The following is a 20,328-nucleotide window of genomic DNA, read 5'->3' on the forward strand; positions in this document are numbered from 1 at the left end:
GTAACTCAATAACAGAGTAGTATGTAGATCCAGATCTCTGCTGATCCTCAGTTCAATATTTTTTTCTACTATACCATGCTATGAATTGTTTTGTCTAGATGGAAGTTTACTAGTTTTTGTAATAATTCCTAAATTTATATATACATATGTTGAATTTTAGAAAAGTAGAATTAAGGACATTGAGTGGGGGCATCCCCATCTTGCCCATCTTGCTGTGCCTTCAGCAATCCTAACTTGTGCCTCTCATCTTCTGTTACTGGATTATGATTGGTATCATAGGATTACAACAAGAGAAGCAGGGACTTTAGGAACCTGGCAGGGGAATCAGTCATCTGGACCAACCTCTTCTTATTACAGATGAGAAAACTGAGACCAGAAGAGATCAAATGACTTTCTGAAACTTTCAGATTGAAAGTAACAGATGTAAAATTTGAACTCAGATCCTGTGCCTTAAGGTTTAGCATTCTATCATTCTATATACCGTACTATATTACCCCTAATTACCTTCTTGGGACAGATAATAAATTCAGCACCCTGGAAGGATTTAAAATATCTTTTATCTCACTTCTCTTAAAATTTTTTAAATAATTGAAGCATAACACAATACATAAGAACCCTTGAGAAACAGACCCTAACTGCATCATTTTATACACTGCTGGATTATCTGTCGTGTACTGCCTATGACAGGCTCAAAAATATTGAATGAATTAAGTTAGTTAAAAAAAACCTAAATGTTATAATAAGTGTTGTTTCTAGATATGAACTTTATTCTTCTTGAAGCAATACTATCATAAAATAATCAAAATGAGCAGATAAATTGAGTTGCTTAGTATTTTATTTTCTCCCTGTTAATTTACTCCTATTGTATGAATTTGGCAAATCTGTGGCCAGTAAAGAACAAATGAGTTACAAGGTAAGAAAGAAAAAAGACTAATCAGAACTGAGCAGTAAGTATAGCCTGTTTCCTTCCCTACTTAGATGGATTCTGTACTCTGGCAAAACTTCCCTATCTGTGTTATCCTCTTGGAGTAGCCTACAGGGCAGAGACTCTGAAACAAGGCATACCAGAAGCACAGGGGGAAAAAAAAGTACTAGATTTGGAGATAGAGGACCTGCCTATTTCTTTTTGTTCAGGGTTATTTTTTTTGCAAGGCAAATGGGGTTAAGTGGCTTGCTCAAGGCCACAAGGCTAGGCAATTATTAAGTGTCTGAGATTGGATTTGAATCCAGGTCCTCCTGACTCCAGGGCCGGTGCTTTATCCACTGCACCACCTAGCCACCCCTGGACCTGCCTATTTCTACTAATTAAATATTGTAACCTTGAGAAAGCTACCTAGATCTCCTTTGAACCTTAGTTTTCTCATCTGTAAAATCAGGGGATTGGACTAGATGACCTTGAAAGTTCCTGACAGCTCTAAATCTTATAATGGAATTTAGTCCCATCATTTTACAAAGGAAGAAAGTAGAACATAGCAAATGTGTAACTTGTCCAATGAGCCTGTAAGTGGCAGCATGGTATAGTAAAAAAAAGTGAGACTGGTTTTGGAATAAAAAGATCTAGGTTTGAATCCTCAGTCCTCCATTTTCTAGCTAAATGGACCAGAGCCTCAGTTATTTCATAATCCTGTAAAAATGAGTTTATCTGCATCATATATCTACTTCAAAGTGCTGTAAGGAGGATCAAATTCAGTTCAGCAAACATTTATTAATCATCTGTCAAGGACAAGGCAGGGGATCCATAGTATAATGGACAGAGTATTGGACCTGGAATCAGGAAGACCTGAGTTGGAAATCATACCTATGACACTTAATAGTCTTCAGGTTATGAGCAATCTATGAATATCTCTGAGCTTCAGTCAAATCCAAGGCTTATCCAAACCACTGGAATCACTGATCTTTGATTTCTCCTTATATGTGAAACACTGTTAGTCTTTGGGGAAATAAGTGACAAAAAGAAATAATGTCTGCTCAAGTAACTACCAGAGATAACAATGATAATTCAGGAGAACCTGAGTTCAGATTGGTCTCAGACATGACATTTACTAGCTGTATAATCTTGGGTAAGTCACTTAATCCCAATGACCTTGCATCCAGGGTCATCTCCAGTTGTGCTGATTTCTATCTGGCCATTGGACCCAGATGACTCTGGAGGAGAAACTGAAGGTGGTGACAACCCAGCACCCCTTCACTCAAATCCAGTTTACTTGCTTATGGCATCACCTCCCCTACATTATAGTGTTCCTCCCCAAAATATCATTATTCCCCATTAACTGAACTTGGGATAGAACTAGACCCAAAACACCAGCATCTCTTAATTTTCAGAAAAAGAGTTCTCCTGCCCCATCATAAAATATCTTCTCCATGGTTTCTTCAGGATAAGAATAAAGCACTGTCACAAATCAATAGGATACCCACAGTTTCTGATACTGTTTTACTAAAATTTATTTTCCTACTTAGATAGAAAGTTTTCTGAAGATAAGAAGAAAAAAACTGAGGGGAAAGTAAGAAAACCACTGGAGAAATTAAATCTGTTAAGTAATAGAAAGATGTGTTTTTAGTAGTCAATCCTTCTAAAGTATTAGACTAACACCTGAGACCTGTTAGAGGGTCATGCTGTGTGGTCCTTGGTGTATGGAAGCAGACAATGTTAAAAAAAATTGAAGTTCCTCTAATCTCTCAGGAAACTGCCAATGGCTTGGAACTTTGATAAATTATTGAATAGGTAAGCTCAGAGAGGAGTTGATGAGTCAGAAAAGACTGAATTTTGAGCAGTCTGGGGAGACCCTGCTGGGATAAACCATTTTATCACAAATCACATTCTCCATTGGAGGAGAGGTAATTATTGGGCTGAGAGGTTTATGGATTAATTCTTTGGCTCTTTTGTGAATACATGTTAGAGTCTGAATGAGATGAGGGCTCATATGCAAGTCAACACAACTTCTCATAAAAGGGATAGAAAAATAAAAGAAAAATCACTCATTCCCCCAAGACATTGCTGTACATTACAAGGCAAGAGGAACTGCTTGTGTTTACCTGAAGCTTTGATGCAAAAGTAATACAAGCTAACAGGCATGACCATGGCCAGGAGTTTATATTCTTTTCATCCAAGGTAGCCTGTTTAAAATTTCTCCTTCAGGGTAACAGTGAATCTGAGGCAGGCCAGCCAAGAGGCAAACTATTTCTTCTTGGAGGCTGAGAGTGTCTGTCCTGGGTATGTGGTTATCAGCAAATACCACTAAATAAATTTTTCTTTTTCACTTGGTTAAATAAAGCCAACTTACTAAAATGAAGCTTTGAGGTTTATAAAGGAATTCCCTCACACCGTGTCTATGAAGGGTAGTGTTAATACTATTTAACTTTCATTTCAAAATGAGGAAACTAAGGCTCAAGACCTGAAGTGATTGTTATAGTAGAAAGGTCAGTGGAATGTGGAGTAAGAAGACCAGAGTTCTGTTCTATGTTGTTGCTTAATCATTTTTCAGCTGTGTCTGACCCTCAATGAGGTCATAATAGAGATAATTAAAATTGATATGGCACTTCAAATTCATAATCTTGCTTTCACTCTCTATATATTACCCTACTTTCTCCTTACAACATCTCTAAAGGTGCTAAAGGTATTATCATTCTCATTTTATCACTGAGGAAATAAAGCCAACTTCATTAAATGGTCTTCCCATTGTCACACAGTTATCAAACATTAGAAATGATATTTAAATCCACCTGGTTTAATTGGATTCACTTGAGTTCAATTCTAGCACTCTTTATCACCATCTAATTATTGATATGATGTCCATAAAATGATAGACATTCTTGGGAAAGACCTTCAGCCTAGTGGACAATTCCTCAATTTCCAAGAATTTCTGGACAAGGATTTCAGAGGGCAAAAAAAGGAATGAATGGATCATAATTTTCAACATTGGAGGGTTATCCATGTCACTAAAAATCCCAAATATGTGCTTCTTAGATAGCATAGGTGCTTCCTTATTGTGATTAGCAGTAAAATTCTAAGGAAACTTTAATGAGATGTAGGCTTATTTCAGAGATAGCAAGTTTAGGTAAGGTTGGGGTTAAAAACATGTATTTCCATATTCAGGAGAACTGAATGACAGAAACACAAGACTAGAGAGTACTGTGATAGAATGAATTAACTGGGATGGGGGGAATAGATTTGAGGAAAACTAACTGGGTTTGGCTGGAGGTGGTTGGACTCTGTGAGCAAGTGAACGATGGAATTTGACTCATAAATTCTGACTCTTAATTTGGTAGGAATGTTTCCCAGCAAAGAGAAAGGTAGCCTCCTTCCTTTGGCTCCTTCCCACCCTAAATGAATAAACTGTTCTGTACTTTGCAGAAATTTGTTTTCCTCATTCCAACATTAGACTAGTGAAGCAAGTGCATTTGCCATGGCTTAGAGAATATGTAATACTTCTTTGTGTAATACTTCTCAGCTTGCTTTTCTTGTTCTCCTTACATTTCTTCCAGCTTTGGCATTTACCATGATGGGAGAGAAAACGACTGTGAGCCTGTGGGAAGGCACCCCTACATCATGTCCCGGCAGCTCCAGTATGACCCCACTCCACTTACATGGTCCAAGTGTAGCAAGGATTATATCACTCGCTTCCTTGAGTAAGTGCATAAGGAGTTTCCTAATTACCCAACAGTCTGTCCTGAGCCCCTCTAAGGAAAATCTCTGAAAGTCTTCCTTTCTTCTCTAAGAGTTTCCCAAAGATGGTCTGTTTCTGGGAAATGGCTACTTCTACTCTGAGCAGGGTCCCTGTTGATTGCTGTATCTAAGGGGCATCAGGAGACACCCTACTCAGCTTTTCTTTGCTTTCTAAATATTTTAAGGGATGAAACCATTTCTACACACACTGCTTGCTCCTATTAGTGACATATTCTCCAGCACTCATCCAAGTTTGCTCTGCAAATGTTAGTTATCTTCTTTGCATAAACTGTATATATTAGGGCAATGAACAAAGTGGTCAGGACCTTATAGTCATCTGAAGGAAGCAGCTCCTTTCTGCTTCTGACATTCTCTTGTCCCAGCTCTTTGTGAATCTGTTCCACGATTGGAGCCCTGAAACTGTCCTTTCCTCAGTTGTTCCCAACTGAAAATTAGCAGGAATAGTCCAAACCAGGTAAACCCCGTGACTGATATTGCTTTGGGCCACAAGATTAAGCTAGTCCCCTCCCAGATTGATTTTTTTTGTCTAGGTTAAAGAGGCCATTCTCTGTTTCATTTCTTTCTTACCTGTCTTAATCACTGAGTGGATATTGCCTCAGTCACACTGAGAGCTGTTAAACACCCTGGCATAAAGGCAAGGGTCTCCCACTTTATTCAGGGCCATCTCCAGTTGTTCTGGATGGCTCCAGAGGAGAGAGTGAGACTGGTGACTTTGCACAGCCCTGTCTCACTTAAATTCAATTCACTTGTTTGTCATGGCATCACATCCCTGATGTCATGGTCCTCTTCGAGAACAAAGGACAAACAACAATAATTGTAATCATAAGGTTAATGTTAGCTGAGCATCCATGAACTCAAGCCTGGGTACCACTCGAATTGCTATGTAGTTGTTTGTGTTCTCTGAAGAACTGAACTTTAGTTATATGAAGTAATGAGCATGGGATTAGAGAGAAGACTTTGGGATTGAAATGTACACCTGCCAATTGGATGAACTGGTGAGAATAACTGTTGTCAGTCTTCATTTATTTGTTTTGAATACTTACGTTCAGCCGAGGCTGGGGGTTCTGCCTGGATGACATCCCCCAGAAGAAAGGTTTGAAGTCCAAGGTTATTGCTCCTGGAGTGATCTATGACATCCACCATCAATGTCAGCTTCAGTATGGTCCCAACGCAACCTTCTGTCAGGAAGTCGAAGTAAGTGCCAGATGTCTTTGGTATCCCTGGTATGAGGACAGTCAGGCCTAAGTGGAAGTGGTCATCATGCCTGGGGCATGGATAGCAAAGTGCTTGAAGGCTTTTAGATTAAAAATAAGTGAATGAATCATGGATTAATAGAACTGAGATTAAGTTATCTGTCATCTTCTGGCTCCTAGGTCATGGCCCTTTTTACTAAAATGAGATAATTGTGAAGTATCTTATAAATCTTAAAGTGTTAAATAAGCATTTACTATTATTGGAGAATGGAATAAAATATAGCATCTACTTTGTATTAAATGCTTTACAATTATTATCTCATTTGACTATCACAACAACCGTGTGAGATAAGTAGTTATTATTTTACATTTTGGGAAGCTGAGGCTGAGAGAGGTTAAGTGACTTACCCACCTGCAACTAATAAGTGTCTGAGTTCAGCTTTGAACTCAAATGTTCCTGACTCCAGGTACAGTTGTTTGTGCACTGTGCCATCTAACTGTCTCTATACATTTATTAAGTAGCCACTAGGAACTTTACAAATCTTCTCAATTGATGTTCATACAACATTGAAAAATGTGTACTATTATCCCCATTTTGTAGTTGAAGAAACTGAGGCAGACATAAGGTAAGGGCCACACAGCTAGTAAGTATCTGAATCTAGAACTGAATTTAGATCTTGCTGACTTCAGGCACAATACTCTGCTTCTCCATTGGGCCACATCATGAGGTTGATGATGATGATGATGATGATGATGATGATTCCACTAATACCTTTGAGGGGGATCTCTTTTCTTTGTTGCTCTCTGGTATACCTGGCATAGGCTCATAAAACATTAAATGCTTTGAATTCCTAGTCTAAAAAGTACTGAATAGATCTCAGAAATAAGCAATAAATTATTAGGAATGGAAGGGAAAGGTTTCTGCAGCATATTGGAAAGAAAGGAAAACATGCTCCATGAATAATCCAAAATTCACATAAGGAAGTTCTGGGGAAGAAGGTAAGACCCTCTTCGCTGAACTAAAATTCAGTCATCTTAGAAGGTAGAGGATATGAATGATGTTAACCCCACTTCTCTGAAGGAAAAGTTTGTTGTTTTTTCTCCTTTATGATTTATTTATTTTCTCAAGGTTAAAAAACAATGATCTTGTTACATCATCTTTATTTTCAATTATATTCTTACCCTTCCTTACCCAGAGAGCCATTCCCCATAACAAAGACTTCAAAAAGGGGGAAATGCATATGTTTAGCAAAACTAAACAACACATCAACCAAGACTAACATAACAGTATATGCAATGTTCTAAATGCATAGTCCCTCTCCTTTACAAAGAAAGGGAAGTATATTTTCTTATTTTTTTTTCTTCAAGGCTAACAATTGTGATTATATCGCAAGACCTTAAATCTTTTGTTACTCTTCCCATTTCCATTGTAAGGTTTAACTATGTTTATATGTATTCATATATGCCCATTATATGTATAGTATATCTCTGTATATGGTATAGTTTTCTGTGTTCCACTTACTTCATTTTGTATCCATTTATAAAAGTCTTCCCTTTTGTTCATATTTATGATTCTTTTAATGGGATTTAATATGATATGATAAAAGATGAAATACACAAGGTTGTAATATAGTCCAAGACCTTTCTTTCATCATTGATTAGGGAAGAGTACTGGGTCTGAAGTCGGGTGACCTGATTTTGAATCCTGGTTATGGCACCTGGAAAGTACTTAGTCTCCCCAACCTCAGTTTTTTCCCCATATGTAAAATGAGGAGACTTGACAGTCACTTGATGGTCTCTCTGGTCCTTCAGGCTCTAAATGTATGATTCTGTGATTCTGGCATGATCTTGGACAAGCAGCTCTGACCTTTTGTTTTCTCATATATAACAATTGGTAGGGATTTATGACATTCTAGATTAAGTGTTTTATGGTTCTATCATGTCAAAACCTACATCTGAAATACTGGTTGTATTTACTGCATTTAGTTGGAAAACAAATTGAGAACCTATAGATCATTCATGCAAAGTTCCCATAATACCTTTCCCACATTCATATTAAACTTGTTAGCTGCAAATCATAAAGTAGTGAGGTTTAATTTTTTCACTGAGTTTTGATATGAATCTCCTCCTATTTTATATACATGTGAAAACAAAAACTCAGAGTTACTTGTCCAAAATCATAGGATCATAGGATCATAATCAGATTCCCAAATCTGGTACTCTTTCCACTGTACCATATTACCTCCTTTGAATTTGAGTCCAACATCCAATCCAGTTCTAATACATTTTGGATTTAAAATTACTATATGAAAAATGGGAACCTAGAATCTGGTATTTGGAAAATTAGAAAATGGAACCAGAAAGTGGAAAAATTTTGAATTGTAAAGCAAAAAAGTTGTATTAAGCTTTAAGTTGAAATAACAGAAAAAATTAAAACATAATGACCCACTGCCACCCCCTACAACTCTCAAGTCTTATAATTTCATACACTGGAAATGAACTGGTCATTTGCTACAATGAAATTAAGCCCTAAACTGGGGCATAGTTTATTAAAAACCATTAGCTACCAATAAAATCCATAAATCATAGGTAGGGCTAGTTGTTGACATTATAGAATATATTTTAAACTGTGTTGACAAATTTTAAAGTTTATCATATGATTTATGAAAAAATGTAACTCTGGAAAGAGGTCATATTTGGTTTAATAAATTAATACTGGAAGCAGGACTATTTTTTGCATAATGTTTAATAAGGTAATGAATAGCACTTCATACATCATAATTAGTAACTATGATCACTAAGGGCAAGTCACAGACCCTAGATTCCAATTAACATTCAGCATTTTACAACATTTGATAGAGAAACATACATGGAGACATATTGAAACAAATGTTGTATGAATGCTGAATCTGATTTAAATCCTGCATGTATGACATTGAGCAAATAACACTCTCCTTGGTCCTCAGACTTCAAAGATTTCTTCTAGTTTTAAATTCATGACCATAGCATCTTCACTGCATTCTTCCAAAGATTATTGAGAGTATAACCCAAATTTTGCCTCAATCATTTACTGGTTCTGTGATGATGAGTAAGTTCCTTAACCTTAAACCCCTATTTCATCATCTGTAAAATAGGGTTAACAATAATTAATCTCTCTACTTTGTTGGAAGGTTGGGGGGTAAATCACTTTACAAACTTCCATGGACTGTATCAGTAGGAACTGACTTTATTACTAATGGCTGGGTCTTTCCTGGTTTTGCAGAACATTTGTCAGACATTGTGGTGTTCGGTGAAAGGGTCTTGCCGCTCAAAGCTGGATGCTGCTGCAGATGGGACAAGATGTGGAGAAAAAAAGGTGATATTCCAGATTGAAGGCTAGAGGAATAAAGGGGTCTGAGGTTGAGGTCAGAGTTCATAGGAGATTGGTCAGTGTGCCTAGCCATTGAAGGCAGTCCAGGGAGAGCACCTGAAGTCTGGCATTTTCATTTCTGACATTATTATGTCATTTTCCTGAGGGAAGATGCAATTAGAGTGGAACATCCTTGATGATGTATTTAACTGAGTGACCTCTATTTAGTCACTTCACACATGTTTTATGGTTTAGTTTGCTATTCTTGAGGGATAGAGGATGTTGCTAACATTGGTATTTTCTATATAGTATAGTATGTGATACTTCTAGATGAAAAATAAATTGAACTAGTCAGTAGGCATTTTCTTCTGAGTATGTCTGATTTGGTCCATTAACTTTCTTCTTTAGCATCTAATCTGGCTACTTCCACAACATTTCTCTGCTTTGCTAAGGCACTCCCAGCCTGCTGAAAGTCAAAATATAATTTTGGATTCTAAACATTTCTTTGATTATTAGTTCTTCAGTACCTTCTAATTTAGCCTGTAGTACTTAGTAGAAGCAAAAATGAACCTTCAGGTTTAAGGAAGAGGGGCAGCTTATTTTTTTCACTTTTGGGTTAAGATAATCCAAGAAACTCTTCAGATATCAGGGTGAAGTGACCCTAGAGAAGAAAATATAAGAAAATAAACCCTGACCTTCAACTCTAAGAAACATGGGCTTGGCATATAAACATGTTATATTTCTCCATCTCTGCCTTCTCCTATTTTTTTGGAGGGTTGACTGGTGGACCTGTGAATTGATTCAAATTTTTTGCAGACAAATCTGTAATTATCCTCAATTATTTGTCTCAGCAATACTATTATTTGGTCTTTTTCTCAAGACGATCAGGGAAAAAAGAAAATTTATACTTTTCTTTATGGTGGTAAAGAACTGGAAATTGAGGGAATGTGCATCAATTAAAGAATGACTTAACAAGTTTTGTATATGATTGTGATGGAATATTGCCATCCTGTAAGAAACAATGATCAGGTTGAGTTTTCAAAAAACATGGAAGAACTTACATGAACTACTGCAGTGAATCAAACCAAGAGAACATAATATAAGTAACATTTAAAGAATAACTGAGTTATTCTGTACATTATAAATATTCAAATCAGTTCAAAGGACTTATGAAGGAAGATGCTATCTACTTCCAGAGAAAGAACTGATAAATAGAAATATGTATAGTATGGTTTTACAAATATGTATATATAAATAAAATATACAAATACATATATATGTGTATGTGTATGTGTGTGTGTATATATGTATATATACATACATATATATATATGTATATATGTATATACCCATACCTATCTGTGTCAAATTGTGCTGTATGGGAGAGAGGAAAGGGAGACAGTTCAGAACTTAAAATGTAACAAAAATAAATTTAAAAAAGAAACATTTGGATGGCATGTGGGAAAGGAAAGTGACTTATTCATTCTTGCTTCAAAGGATAAAATTAAAAACAAATGAATTAACAAGAAGGCTTTCCTTATTCATTAAAATAAAGAATTGTTGAATTCATTAAAATGAAGAATTGTCCAATGTATCAATCAAAGGCTACTTGACAACTTGCCAGGGACATTCTAGAAGAGATGCCTGCACCATGTGGGAAGTTGAACTAGGTGGCTATCTAACACTAATACTGCATGATTATGAAGGTCAAAATTCTAAAAAAGAGACTCTTGCCTTTATTTCTGATTCAGTTCTGAGTTACTTGCCTTAAAAATTGATGACAAAAGCAAATTCCTGAATTTGAATTTCCCTGCTATGAAGGTATCTTCTTAGCTCCAAGAGGGCTATGTTGATGTTGATGTTACTAGCTTCCTGACCCGCTTCTTTCTTCACTTCCTCCTGACCCTCAGTGGTGTATGGCTGGCAAGTGTATCACTGTGGGAAAGAAACCACAGAGCATCCCTGGAGGTTGGGGCCGTTGGTCACCCTGGTCATACTGCTCCAGGACCTGTGGGGCTGGAGTTCAGAGTGCAGAGAGACTCTGCAACAACCCTGAGTAAGTCTGTCCCCTCATTTTCTCTCCTTTTTTAAAAAAAAGCCTTTGGATTTGAAACTCTGATAAGCACAATCTCTGTAATTTTAGCTTTCTGAGAAAAAAAAACTAAATACCAGTTCTCTTCAAGCTCAATTAAAGTAGAATCAAAAGGGATGACAAAGGATGTTAAGAGTTCATTAATTTCTCTGTTTGATTGCTATCAGACCTGCTTCTCTTTATATATTTATATTTTATATGTTTGTGTGTGGATAGATATTATTAGATAGATAGATATTATTAGAGCTTGGGCAAATGGGTCAGGTCTCATTTTTAAGATTAAATTTGGGATTTTTTTCATATATAGTTGTCCTATTGGAATGTTTCTGAATAGCTTCATTCATTTAGGGGCAAAAAGAAAATCTCTTCAGAGCCTATTGATAACAGAATTAATCTTTTCAGGAAAAGTTCCTGCCTGATTCAGTCTATCAGTGAAAATTTGTTAAGGGCATCTTTGTGCATCTTGGGATGACTGCTGAAATATTTAAAATGTAGATAAACTGTAGGTATTTTTTCATGATCCAATTCTAAATTTTCCAAACTGTTTCATAGAAATCTTGAGTTCTACAGAAACTTGTTTGAGGCAAGTGGATAGGAAGGAGTCAGTGGGTTAGTTTTACCACTGGAAGCTTTAGGTGTCATGGATGAAATTACTGATTTTAAATATTATATATATTTTATGTTTGTATGGCACTAGATCTACATCCTTTCACTCCTTCTACCTCCAAATGATTTTCTCATGCTTAGTATTAGTTTCTTTTGTTCTGGAGAACAATCGAGTGCAATACCAGAAAGATGATAGGATGTGCTGCCATTCACAATTGGAAAATGAGATTTGTTTTATTCTGACCTAGAAAAGTAAAAGCATGAACATTAAAGAGAAATTTGAGCATAACTGCCTTCAGCCTCCCAAATATTATTGCCTCATTAACTTATTATTAATTAATTCATTTAAAAAATCTTACACCATTATAAAAAGATGACATGGCTTAATATATAGAGGGGTGACCTTGAAGTCAGGAGGTCTTGGCATCAAGTCCCACCCTACCATACTGAGTTACTTTGCAATATACCAGAAGTTCCCTTCACTGATGAAGTCCCAAGACTACACAATATTTTAAAAATTCTGGTTATTATCATGATGGTGATGACATGATGATGATCTTATCCTTTAGTACATGGACCCCAAATAGGTCTTTGGATATATTTAAGGGAGTTTATGCACTCATATGAAGAAAAATTTCATCTTTATTTCAGTAGAATTGGTTTTCTTTTTTAATCCTGTGTAATTTAAAATTTTATTCTGAAAATAGTCAAGAGGTATCAAGATTTCCACAAGGGTCCATGACTCACTAAAGGTTAAAAATACCTGCTTCAAGACTTTTCTGTAATAAGAGGTAACTCTAATTTCTTGAAGGTTGAATAACAATGAGGCATAAACCCTGACATGTCCTTCCAACTTGAAAAACCTCTGACTACAGATCTAGCATAGATTATATGGCTATATATTATCAAAGACTTACCTCTCTAAATCCATAGGGTAGCCATCAGAGAATGATGGCTTTTTTTTTAATCCTGACATTTGGTACTGAAGACCAAATGCTGACAGATGAATGGGCTGTACTTGAAGGAGCATTCATACAACAGAATCATGGTTTTATGGATAATTATTAAAGTTGGATTCAGAAAGACTCCAAATCATTCCTCAAACTTCATTTATGTGACCTTAGGCAAATCACTTAATTTTTCTTCCAATTTCCTCTGATTCAAATGGGGTAAATAATAACATCTATTTCAGAGTTGTTAGGAGAACTGAGTGAAATAGTGGTACATTGGCTACAAATTGAGAGAGTATCTTATACCAATGAGATAGCTATAAATGAAAGATATGAATATGGATGATGGAGATAGAAAGATGGATATATATATATATATACATATATATTCTACAAATATGGATGATATCAATGTGGATATAAATATATTTATTTTACTAATTGTCAGTGGAAACTCCCTCAGTCATTGCAGATTGACAACTTTTCAGCAATTTTTAATGTCAGAGTTGTCTGGGGGCACTGCCTCCCCTGATCCCATAGCCAGTGTATTAAAGATAACACCAAGGCTCAAGTTCCCCTAATTCCCAGGCAGTCCTTTTATTCCACACTGTTTCTGAGTTATTATTATATACTATTATAAACTGAAGTACAGAACATAATGGACCATTTGATAATGTAGAGTTAGGGAGACTTCCTAAGAAGAAAGGTGACTTTTGAAGGCAGAAAGAGATATGAGACTGAGATTTCATAGAGAGAATTCCAGAGAATGCTTTTTACAGAAAAAAAGTGGTTGTGAAGGAAATTTTGAAAGCATTCTCTTTCATTGACAGACCCAAGTTTGGAGGGAAATATTGCACTGGAGAAAGAAAACGCCATCGACTGTGCAACATACATCCCTGCCGCACTGATGTGCCCACATTTCGACAGATGCAATGCAGTGAATTTGACACAGTTCCTTACAAAAATGAGTTCTACCATTGGTTTCCAGTTTTTAACTCAGGTAAGGCATGATGAAAGTTAGCACACATCAATTCCTGGGCCTCTGCCATCAATCCCCAAGACATATTTCATTGTTAAATTTCTTATGGCACCTGATCTAGGTATGGTAAACAGAGAAAAATGTAGTCATTTGAGTCCAGTCCTCTAGGAATTTATAACCTGAAACAGATAACCTCCACATGGATAAATTAATCAGGGGTCCCATACAATTAGTGTTTGATGAGGTTGTACTGTGAAAGCGTTACAATGGACAGATAAGATACAGTTCCTTCCCCTCCCTCTCTCTCTCTCTCTTCCTCTCTTCTTTCACTCCCTCCCCTCCTTCTTTGACTCCCCTTCCTCCTCTTCTCTCTCCTCATCACTCCTCCCCCTTCTTCCCCTCTCTCCTCCCCCTCCACATATACATATTTACACACGTACATATATATATATATATATATATATATATACACATATATACACACATGTATATGTACAGGCACATTCATTTGTGCCTATAAAGCATAGATTTCACAGATATCATTCCTCATGAGTAGAGTGAGTTCTAGTTGTCCAAGAGATTATGATTGGTTATATACTTAACCTTATTGCCATTAGGGAGTATGAATTTCTCAGCTGTCATATCCTTAAACTCATCCTAGTTGAACTTAGTGAGAATTCACTTCTTGGTGATTTGGGTCTTCTAGTGGCCAGAGAACTTGAACCTTACCTTCTGCAAAGCCTCAATTGCATATTATTTATTTTGGATCTTGGTTCGGATGGACATGATGATTTGGACAACAGTACTTTGAAGCTTTCCGAAGTTTCTCTCCCCATACCCTCCATGCTGTCAGTCTTTCAATGGAGCCTATTGGCTCCCATGCACAGGAAAATTTTTTATTAGTGTGGATGACATGAAAGTCATGCAGAAATGAAAATCACCCTTGACATAGCTATTCAACTCATACTTCTTGGCATAGATCTAAGTGGCATCCAGGACTTCTGAATACTGTTGTTCATATTCACCTGAAAAAAAATATGGACACAAAATGGAAACTCATCCACTTTTGCTTTTTTTTTTTTTTGCCAATTTGTTAATTGGACTCCCTGGAGAAATAGAACTTTGTGTACAGTTTGTACCATATAGTAATTATACCTTGCAGAACCTATAGAAGTGGGCAGGATGGTGGCCTATGATAGCAGCATTATTAAGTGTCAAGGCTTTCCCCAGAGAAGGAACTCATGGAAATTTTGAAATAGGAATAGTGAGAACAAAGGTTTGGGCACATGATTAGGTGTTTGCTAATTCAAAAAATAGATATATAGAAGGAGATGGCCTAAAATATTCAGAGAAGGCTTCTTGGCAGGGGTCAAACTGATAATAGGTCTCAAAGAGGGGCTATGATTTGGATCAGCAGAGGGGGAGAATGACCAACTTACCCAAATCACAGAATTGTAATTGAATATATTATATGCAGTATTAGAGCAGTAAAGGAAACCAGAACCAAAGGTAAAGGTAGTAAGCTCAGGTAATCTTTGACTATAAAGTACATTCTATATAAATCAAGATTTTATAACTGTATAATTGAGACAGAGATATAATAGGCTTAGCAGATGTGAACAAGATTAATAAGCCAGAGGGACTTTATGATCTCTTCTGATCAGAAGCCCTCCATGTGCAAAGATAAATCCAAGAGCCAAAAGGTCTTTAACCACAGTTTTAAAAAAAAGTCCTGCTATCCATAAAAAGTCAGTTCCCTTCAATGGGATCTGCTATACTGGAATGAGTTAGAAAACAGGACAGATTCCATATGCCTGGAGGTGGTCCTTACTGAAGGTAGTGAGATGAAATAGATTATTTTTCCAGGTCCTTGTCAACCCATGTACCTGACTTTATTATTACTAAAAATGCACTTGGGAGGATATGAAATAAATGTTTTGTATATTAGTAAAAGGATAAAAGTTAAATGTCTAGACTATGAGATGAGTGGCATGGTATTTGAAATGGCTGTGGTCTAGTGACAGGATCACTGGATGTTGGTGCTGAAAATCTGCATTAAAATCCTGGCTTTGTAGCTTATCTATGTGAATTGACTGAATCATTATTTTAATTATTTCACCTCTCTGTTTCCCTATATATAAAATGTCAATAAAAATACCTACAGTTCATACTTCTCAACTGGTGGTGAAGAAGGTGTGAATGTCCATCCTTAATGTTATTCTTTCCACTGACTTTTCATTTTGATTTTTTTGTATTTTGTTGTTTGTTTTTTTTTTGCAAGGCAATGGAGTTAAGTGACTTGCTCAAGGTCACACAGCTAGGTCATTATTAAGTGTTTTAGCTCACATTTGAACTCAGGTTCTCCTGACTCCAGGGCTGCTACTCTTTCCACTGCGCCACCTAGCTGCCCCTCCACTGACTTTCAGTCCAAAATAGATAAATAGTTAAAGAGTTGTCAAGGGCAATATCTGCCTTTCTGACACAAAAAGTATCCATTCATGGTTTTGGTTAAAAATTTCATGTATCTTTCTGAGATATGTTTCTGAATATTGGGGAAAACATGTAGTCTAAATCCCTGGGAACCCAAAATAACAAAAACTAACATGCCCATCCAAGTGATCACTTTCTCATCTTGAGTCATAGGCTTGTTGTGTGTCATTGATGATAGAAGTGCTGGTGGGAATGTGGAACTCTTGCTCACAGTGCTGAGAGTGTCACTTAAGGGAGTAATCCTTAATGTACTGTCTTATTTTCAAAGATGCTGCTGGTGCTACTTTCCCTAGAGCAGGTACATCCAGTCCTTTAGCTTTTGTTATCACTGTTATTGTTTAGTTATGTCCAACTCTTCATGATCCCATTTGTGGTTTTCTTGGCAAGGATACTGGAGTGGTTTGCCGTTTCCTTCTCCAGCTCATTTTACAGGTGAAAAAACCCGAGGCAAATAGGGTGAAGTGACTTGTCCAAAGTCACACTTATCTGAGGCTGAGAAGAGTCTTCCTGACTTCAGGTCTAGTGCTCTATTCATTGCACCACCTGGTGGCCCCCTTTACCTTAGTGAAGAAGTTTAGTGTGTATTGTGGTAGAAGTAATACCAATCTCAGAGTCAGGAGAGAAACCAGGGTTCAAATTCTGACTCTGATCTCTGATCCTCAATTTTGGTCATCTGAAAATGGAGTTGAAATAATGTTTTTTTGCTACGAATAGGAGGCAGCTAGATATGGCTAGCCCTGGAGTCAGGAAAACCAATCTAAATTCAAATTTACCCTCAGCTATTAGCTTTGTGATCCTGGGTAAATCATTTAACTCTCTATCTCAGTTTCCTTATCTATAAAATGAACTGGAGTAGGAAATGACAAGTTACTCTAGTGTCTTTGCCAAGAAAATGTCAAATGGGTCATGAAGAGATAGACATGACTTTACCAACTCAACAATAAAAGATACATCTGAGTATTATGAGAAAAATGTCTTGTGCACCTTGGAACTCATGGAAATTAGAATAGTTGACATTCTAAAGTGTTTTTCAGGTCTAGAAAATATTTTTACATGTAGGGATTGGATTGATAAATTCATCAGTATGAGATGAAATTGTACATATAAAATTGGGAGTTAGATAGAAGAAAGCAGGAGTATGGATCTATGATTTTTACCAACATGGGAAATATTTTTGTGTCAAAAGTGCCAACACCAGTGCAGATTGTCAGCTGGTCCATAACTTGTAGCCTTGGAAAGCTTCTTGCAAAATGCCCTCAGCACTGAGAGAGGTTGTGGTTGTGCAGTTAACATGTGTGGAAAGTGGTACCTGAATAAGTTCCTCCTTAGTCTTTAGCTAGAGCCCTCTATTTCCTCTCTAATGACCATTTTGAAGATAGGGAAACTGAAATAGAGAGTAGGTGTCAGAGCTAGGATTAGAATCCAGAGTTTTCGGGTTTGCCCCTGACTCTTTTGCTAAATGAGTTAATTTTAATGACAAAGAATCAGTAACACCTGGTTCGAAATTGGGGTATTTTTAAATTCACATCCATGTAGCATCACTGGAAACATGATGTCACTCAGATAGATTTTTGAGGTAACAGGCAGTTTGGATTCATTGGAAACATATGAAGTTTCCCAAATGTGGCCTAATCTAATTTCCTGCTCAACTTTGGGCATGACACACTATCCATTTGTATTTCATACATGTAGGAATAATTTGGTGGAAGCCCTCATCTAGTTGCATGTTATAATATGGACATTCAATATTTTTATCTACTTTGTTTTGATTTTGATGGATATTTGAGAAGTATTCAAAAGTATGCTAAAACACACATACTTACATATAAATGTGTATATGTGTCTACACACATATGTACATGCATATATGCTTATATCTATATCTATCTATCTGGTTTATAACATAGGAACTGTGGATGCTTGAAGAGAAAGCCCTAATTCTTAGGTTAACATTATAGAGGTTAAGCCTAACTTCTTCCCACAACACATCCCTTAGTACCAGTGTACAAGACAGAGTGTTGGGCTGCCTGGTCCCTAGGTCTGGCCTACAGTTTTTGTGGTTTTGTACCCTTATGGTCTGAGGTGGGACGTCTTGATAATAATGTTTTTAGATTAGGTGAAGAGAGAAGGGTAGAGGGAAAAAGCCATTCTAGGAGTCAGAGTTCTAGGTTCTAGTCCTAGTTCTGCCTTTAAATTACCATGGAAATAGGGGTGGCTAGGTGGCGCAGTGAATAGAGCACCAGCCCTGGAGTCAGCAGCACTTGAGTTCAAATCTGACCTCAGACATTTAATAATTACCTAGCTGTGTGTAGCTGTGTAGCCCTGGGCAAGCCACTTAATCCCATTGCTTTGCAAAAAAAAAAAACAAACTAAAAAAAAAATCCATGGAAATCTAAATTAGCAACTTAGTCTCTCTGGACCCATTTTCTCATCTATGAAATGGCATTAATAACTTTTGTTCTGCTTCTCCCATAAGAGATCATCATGAAGTTGAAACAAAAATAATGAGTTTGAAAATACTTTTCAATTTAACAATTCATCTAAATGAGATATTCATTATGCACCTCACACAATGGAAAGCACTAAAAAGCACTAATACTGGCACTGGGAAAACTAGGCAAAAATGAGAAGAAAATCTTCTAGAAGCTTATCTTCTCTTAGGCATTGAAGTAAAGGGGACAGCATATAAACAAGTAAGTAATGCAACAATTCAATAATTTGTGGAGGGGGAAAACATTAGACTTCATGGAGGAGACAGTGCCCAAGATAAGCTTTGAAGGAAGATAAGGATTCTGGAAAGTCCAAGAAGGGTTACATTGTAAGCCAAGGGATGCTCTGTGTTAGTGTAGTGAGGCAAGAGTTAAGATGATGAGTAGAGAGAGTGATCAGCTGTGCATTTTGGTTAGGACATAGAGGTGATAGGGAGTAAGGTGTAAAATGACTTCAAAGGTGATCACAGAATCATAGAATTCCAGAAATGGATAGGACCACAGACAACACCTATATATATAAGTCATACTTGAAGAAGAATGCCACATATTTGCCATGTGGCCCTCCAATATTTGCTTCAGGATTTCTAGTGAGGAGGAGCCCACTCCCTGTGGAAGCAACCCATTTGACTTGGAGTAACTTTTCTGCTTAGTAACATTTTCCTGACATTAAACCTCAGTTTATCTCTTTGAAATTTTTACTAGAGTTCTCCTATTTCTAAACTCAGGATCCCAATAGAGAGCTTTCAAAAACCAGTAGAGAGTTATTATTTCCCATCTAAATCTTTTTTTTCCAAATTCCCAACTGATCCCCATGGGACATATCTTGAAGCTTTTCACCATTGCTTAGGTGTATTCTGTGTGTTTTTGTATATGATAAAAACCAATAATAATAAATTAATTATGATTAATAAACATTTAATCCATTAATTCAATATCACTATTTCCTAAGATATGATGCTCCAAACTCAACATAATATTGTAGATATAATCTGATCACTTCTTCCATTCCTGGAAGTTCTGATTCTTTTAATTAATATAGCCTAAGATCTCTTTAGTTCTTTTGACTGCCATGCCATACCATACTGCTAATAGCCAAACCTCCTTCAGTTCACTAACTTGAGGCCCCAGATCTTTTACAAACTACTATCTATCCAGGTCTCTCCCACCATGTACTTTCAAGATAGCTTTATTAGACTTAATTGTAAAATTTTAGATGATTTTTAGCAGGTTTCATATTTTAGATATGACATTTTTTGACCTATCAAATTATTTTTGGATTTTGATTCTCATATCGTGTGTCTGGGTTTTGTGTCATCTATTAATTTGATAAGGATGCTGTCTGCCTTTATCTGAGAAACTAATAAATATAAATAAAAAACACTGGGTCAAAAACAGATTTCTGAGACATTTTGTTGGAATTGTTCAGCTGACTTTTGTGTTCAGCTGTTTGTTGGCAGAGATTTGGGAGTGGTTTGCCATTTCTTTCTCTAGCT

General features: G+C 36.6%; 1 protein-coding gene across 5 annotated transcripts in view; it reads left to right on the forward strand.

Annotated features, from left to right (window-relative positions):
• ADAMTS12 (ADAM metallopeptidase with thrombospondin type 1 motif 12) overlaps positions 1 to 20,328 on the forward strand; it is a 534,583-nt gene that overhangs the window by 336,865 nt on the left and 177,390 nt on the right. For all 5 annotated transcript variants that reach the window (XM_074208421.1, XM_074208422.1, XM_074208424.1 and 2 more), the window contains 5 exons: positions 4,483 to 4,626; positions 5,734 to 5,878; positions 9,140 to 9,232; positions 11,137 to 11,282; positions 13,705 to 13,874. In XM_074208421.1, the coding sequence (XP_074064522.1) occupies positions 4,483 to 4,626; positions 5,734 to 5,878; positions 9,140 to 9,232; positions 11,137 to 11,282; positions 13,705 to 13,874 (698 nt within the window). The remainder of the gene's footprint in view (positions 1 to 4,482; positions 4,627 to 5,733; positions 5,879 to 9,139; positions 9,233 to 11,136; positions 11,283 to 13,704; positions 13,875 to 20,328) is intronic.

The sequence above is a fragment of the Macrotis lagotis genome, chromosome X (assembly GCF_037893015.1).
Source record: "Macrotis lagotis isolate mMagLag1 chromosome X, bilby.v1.9.chrom.fasta, whole genome shotgun sequence".
NCBI classification, from domain to species: Eukaryota; Metazoa; Chordata; class Mammalia; order Peramelemorphia; family Peramelidae; genus Macrotis; species Macrotis lagotis.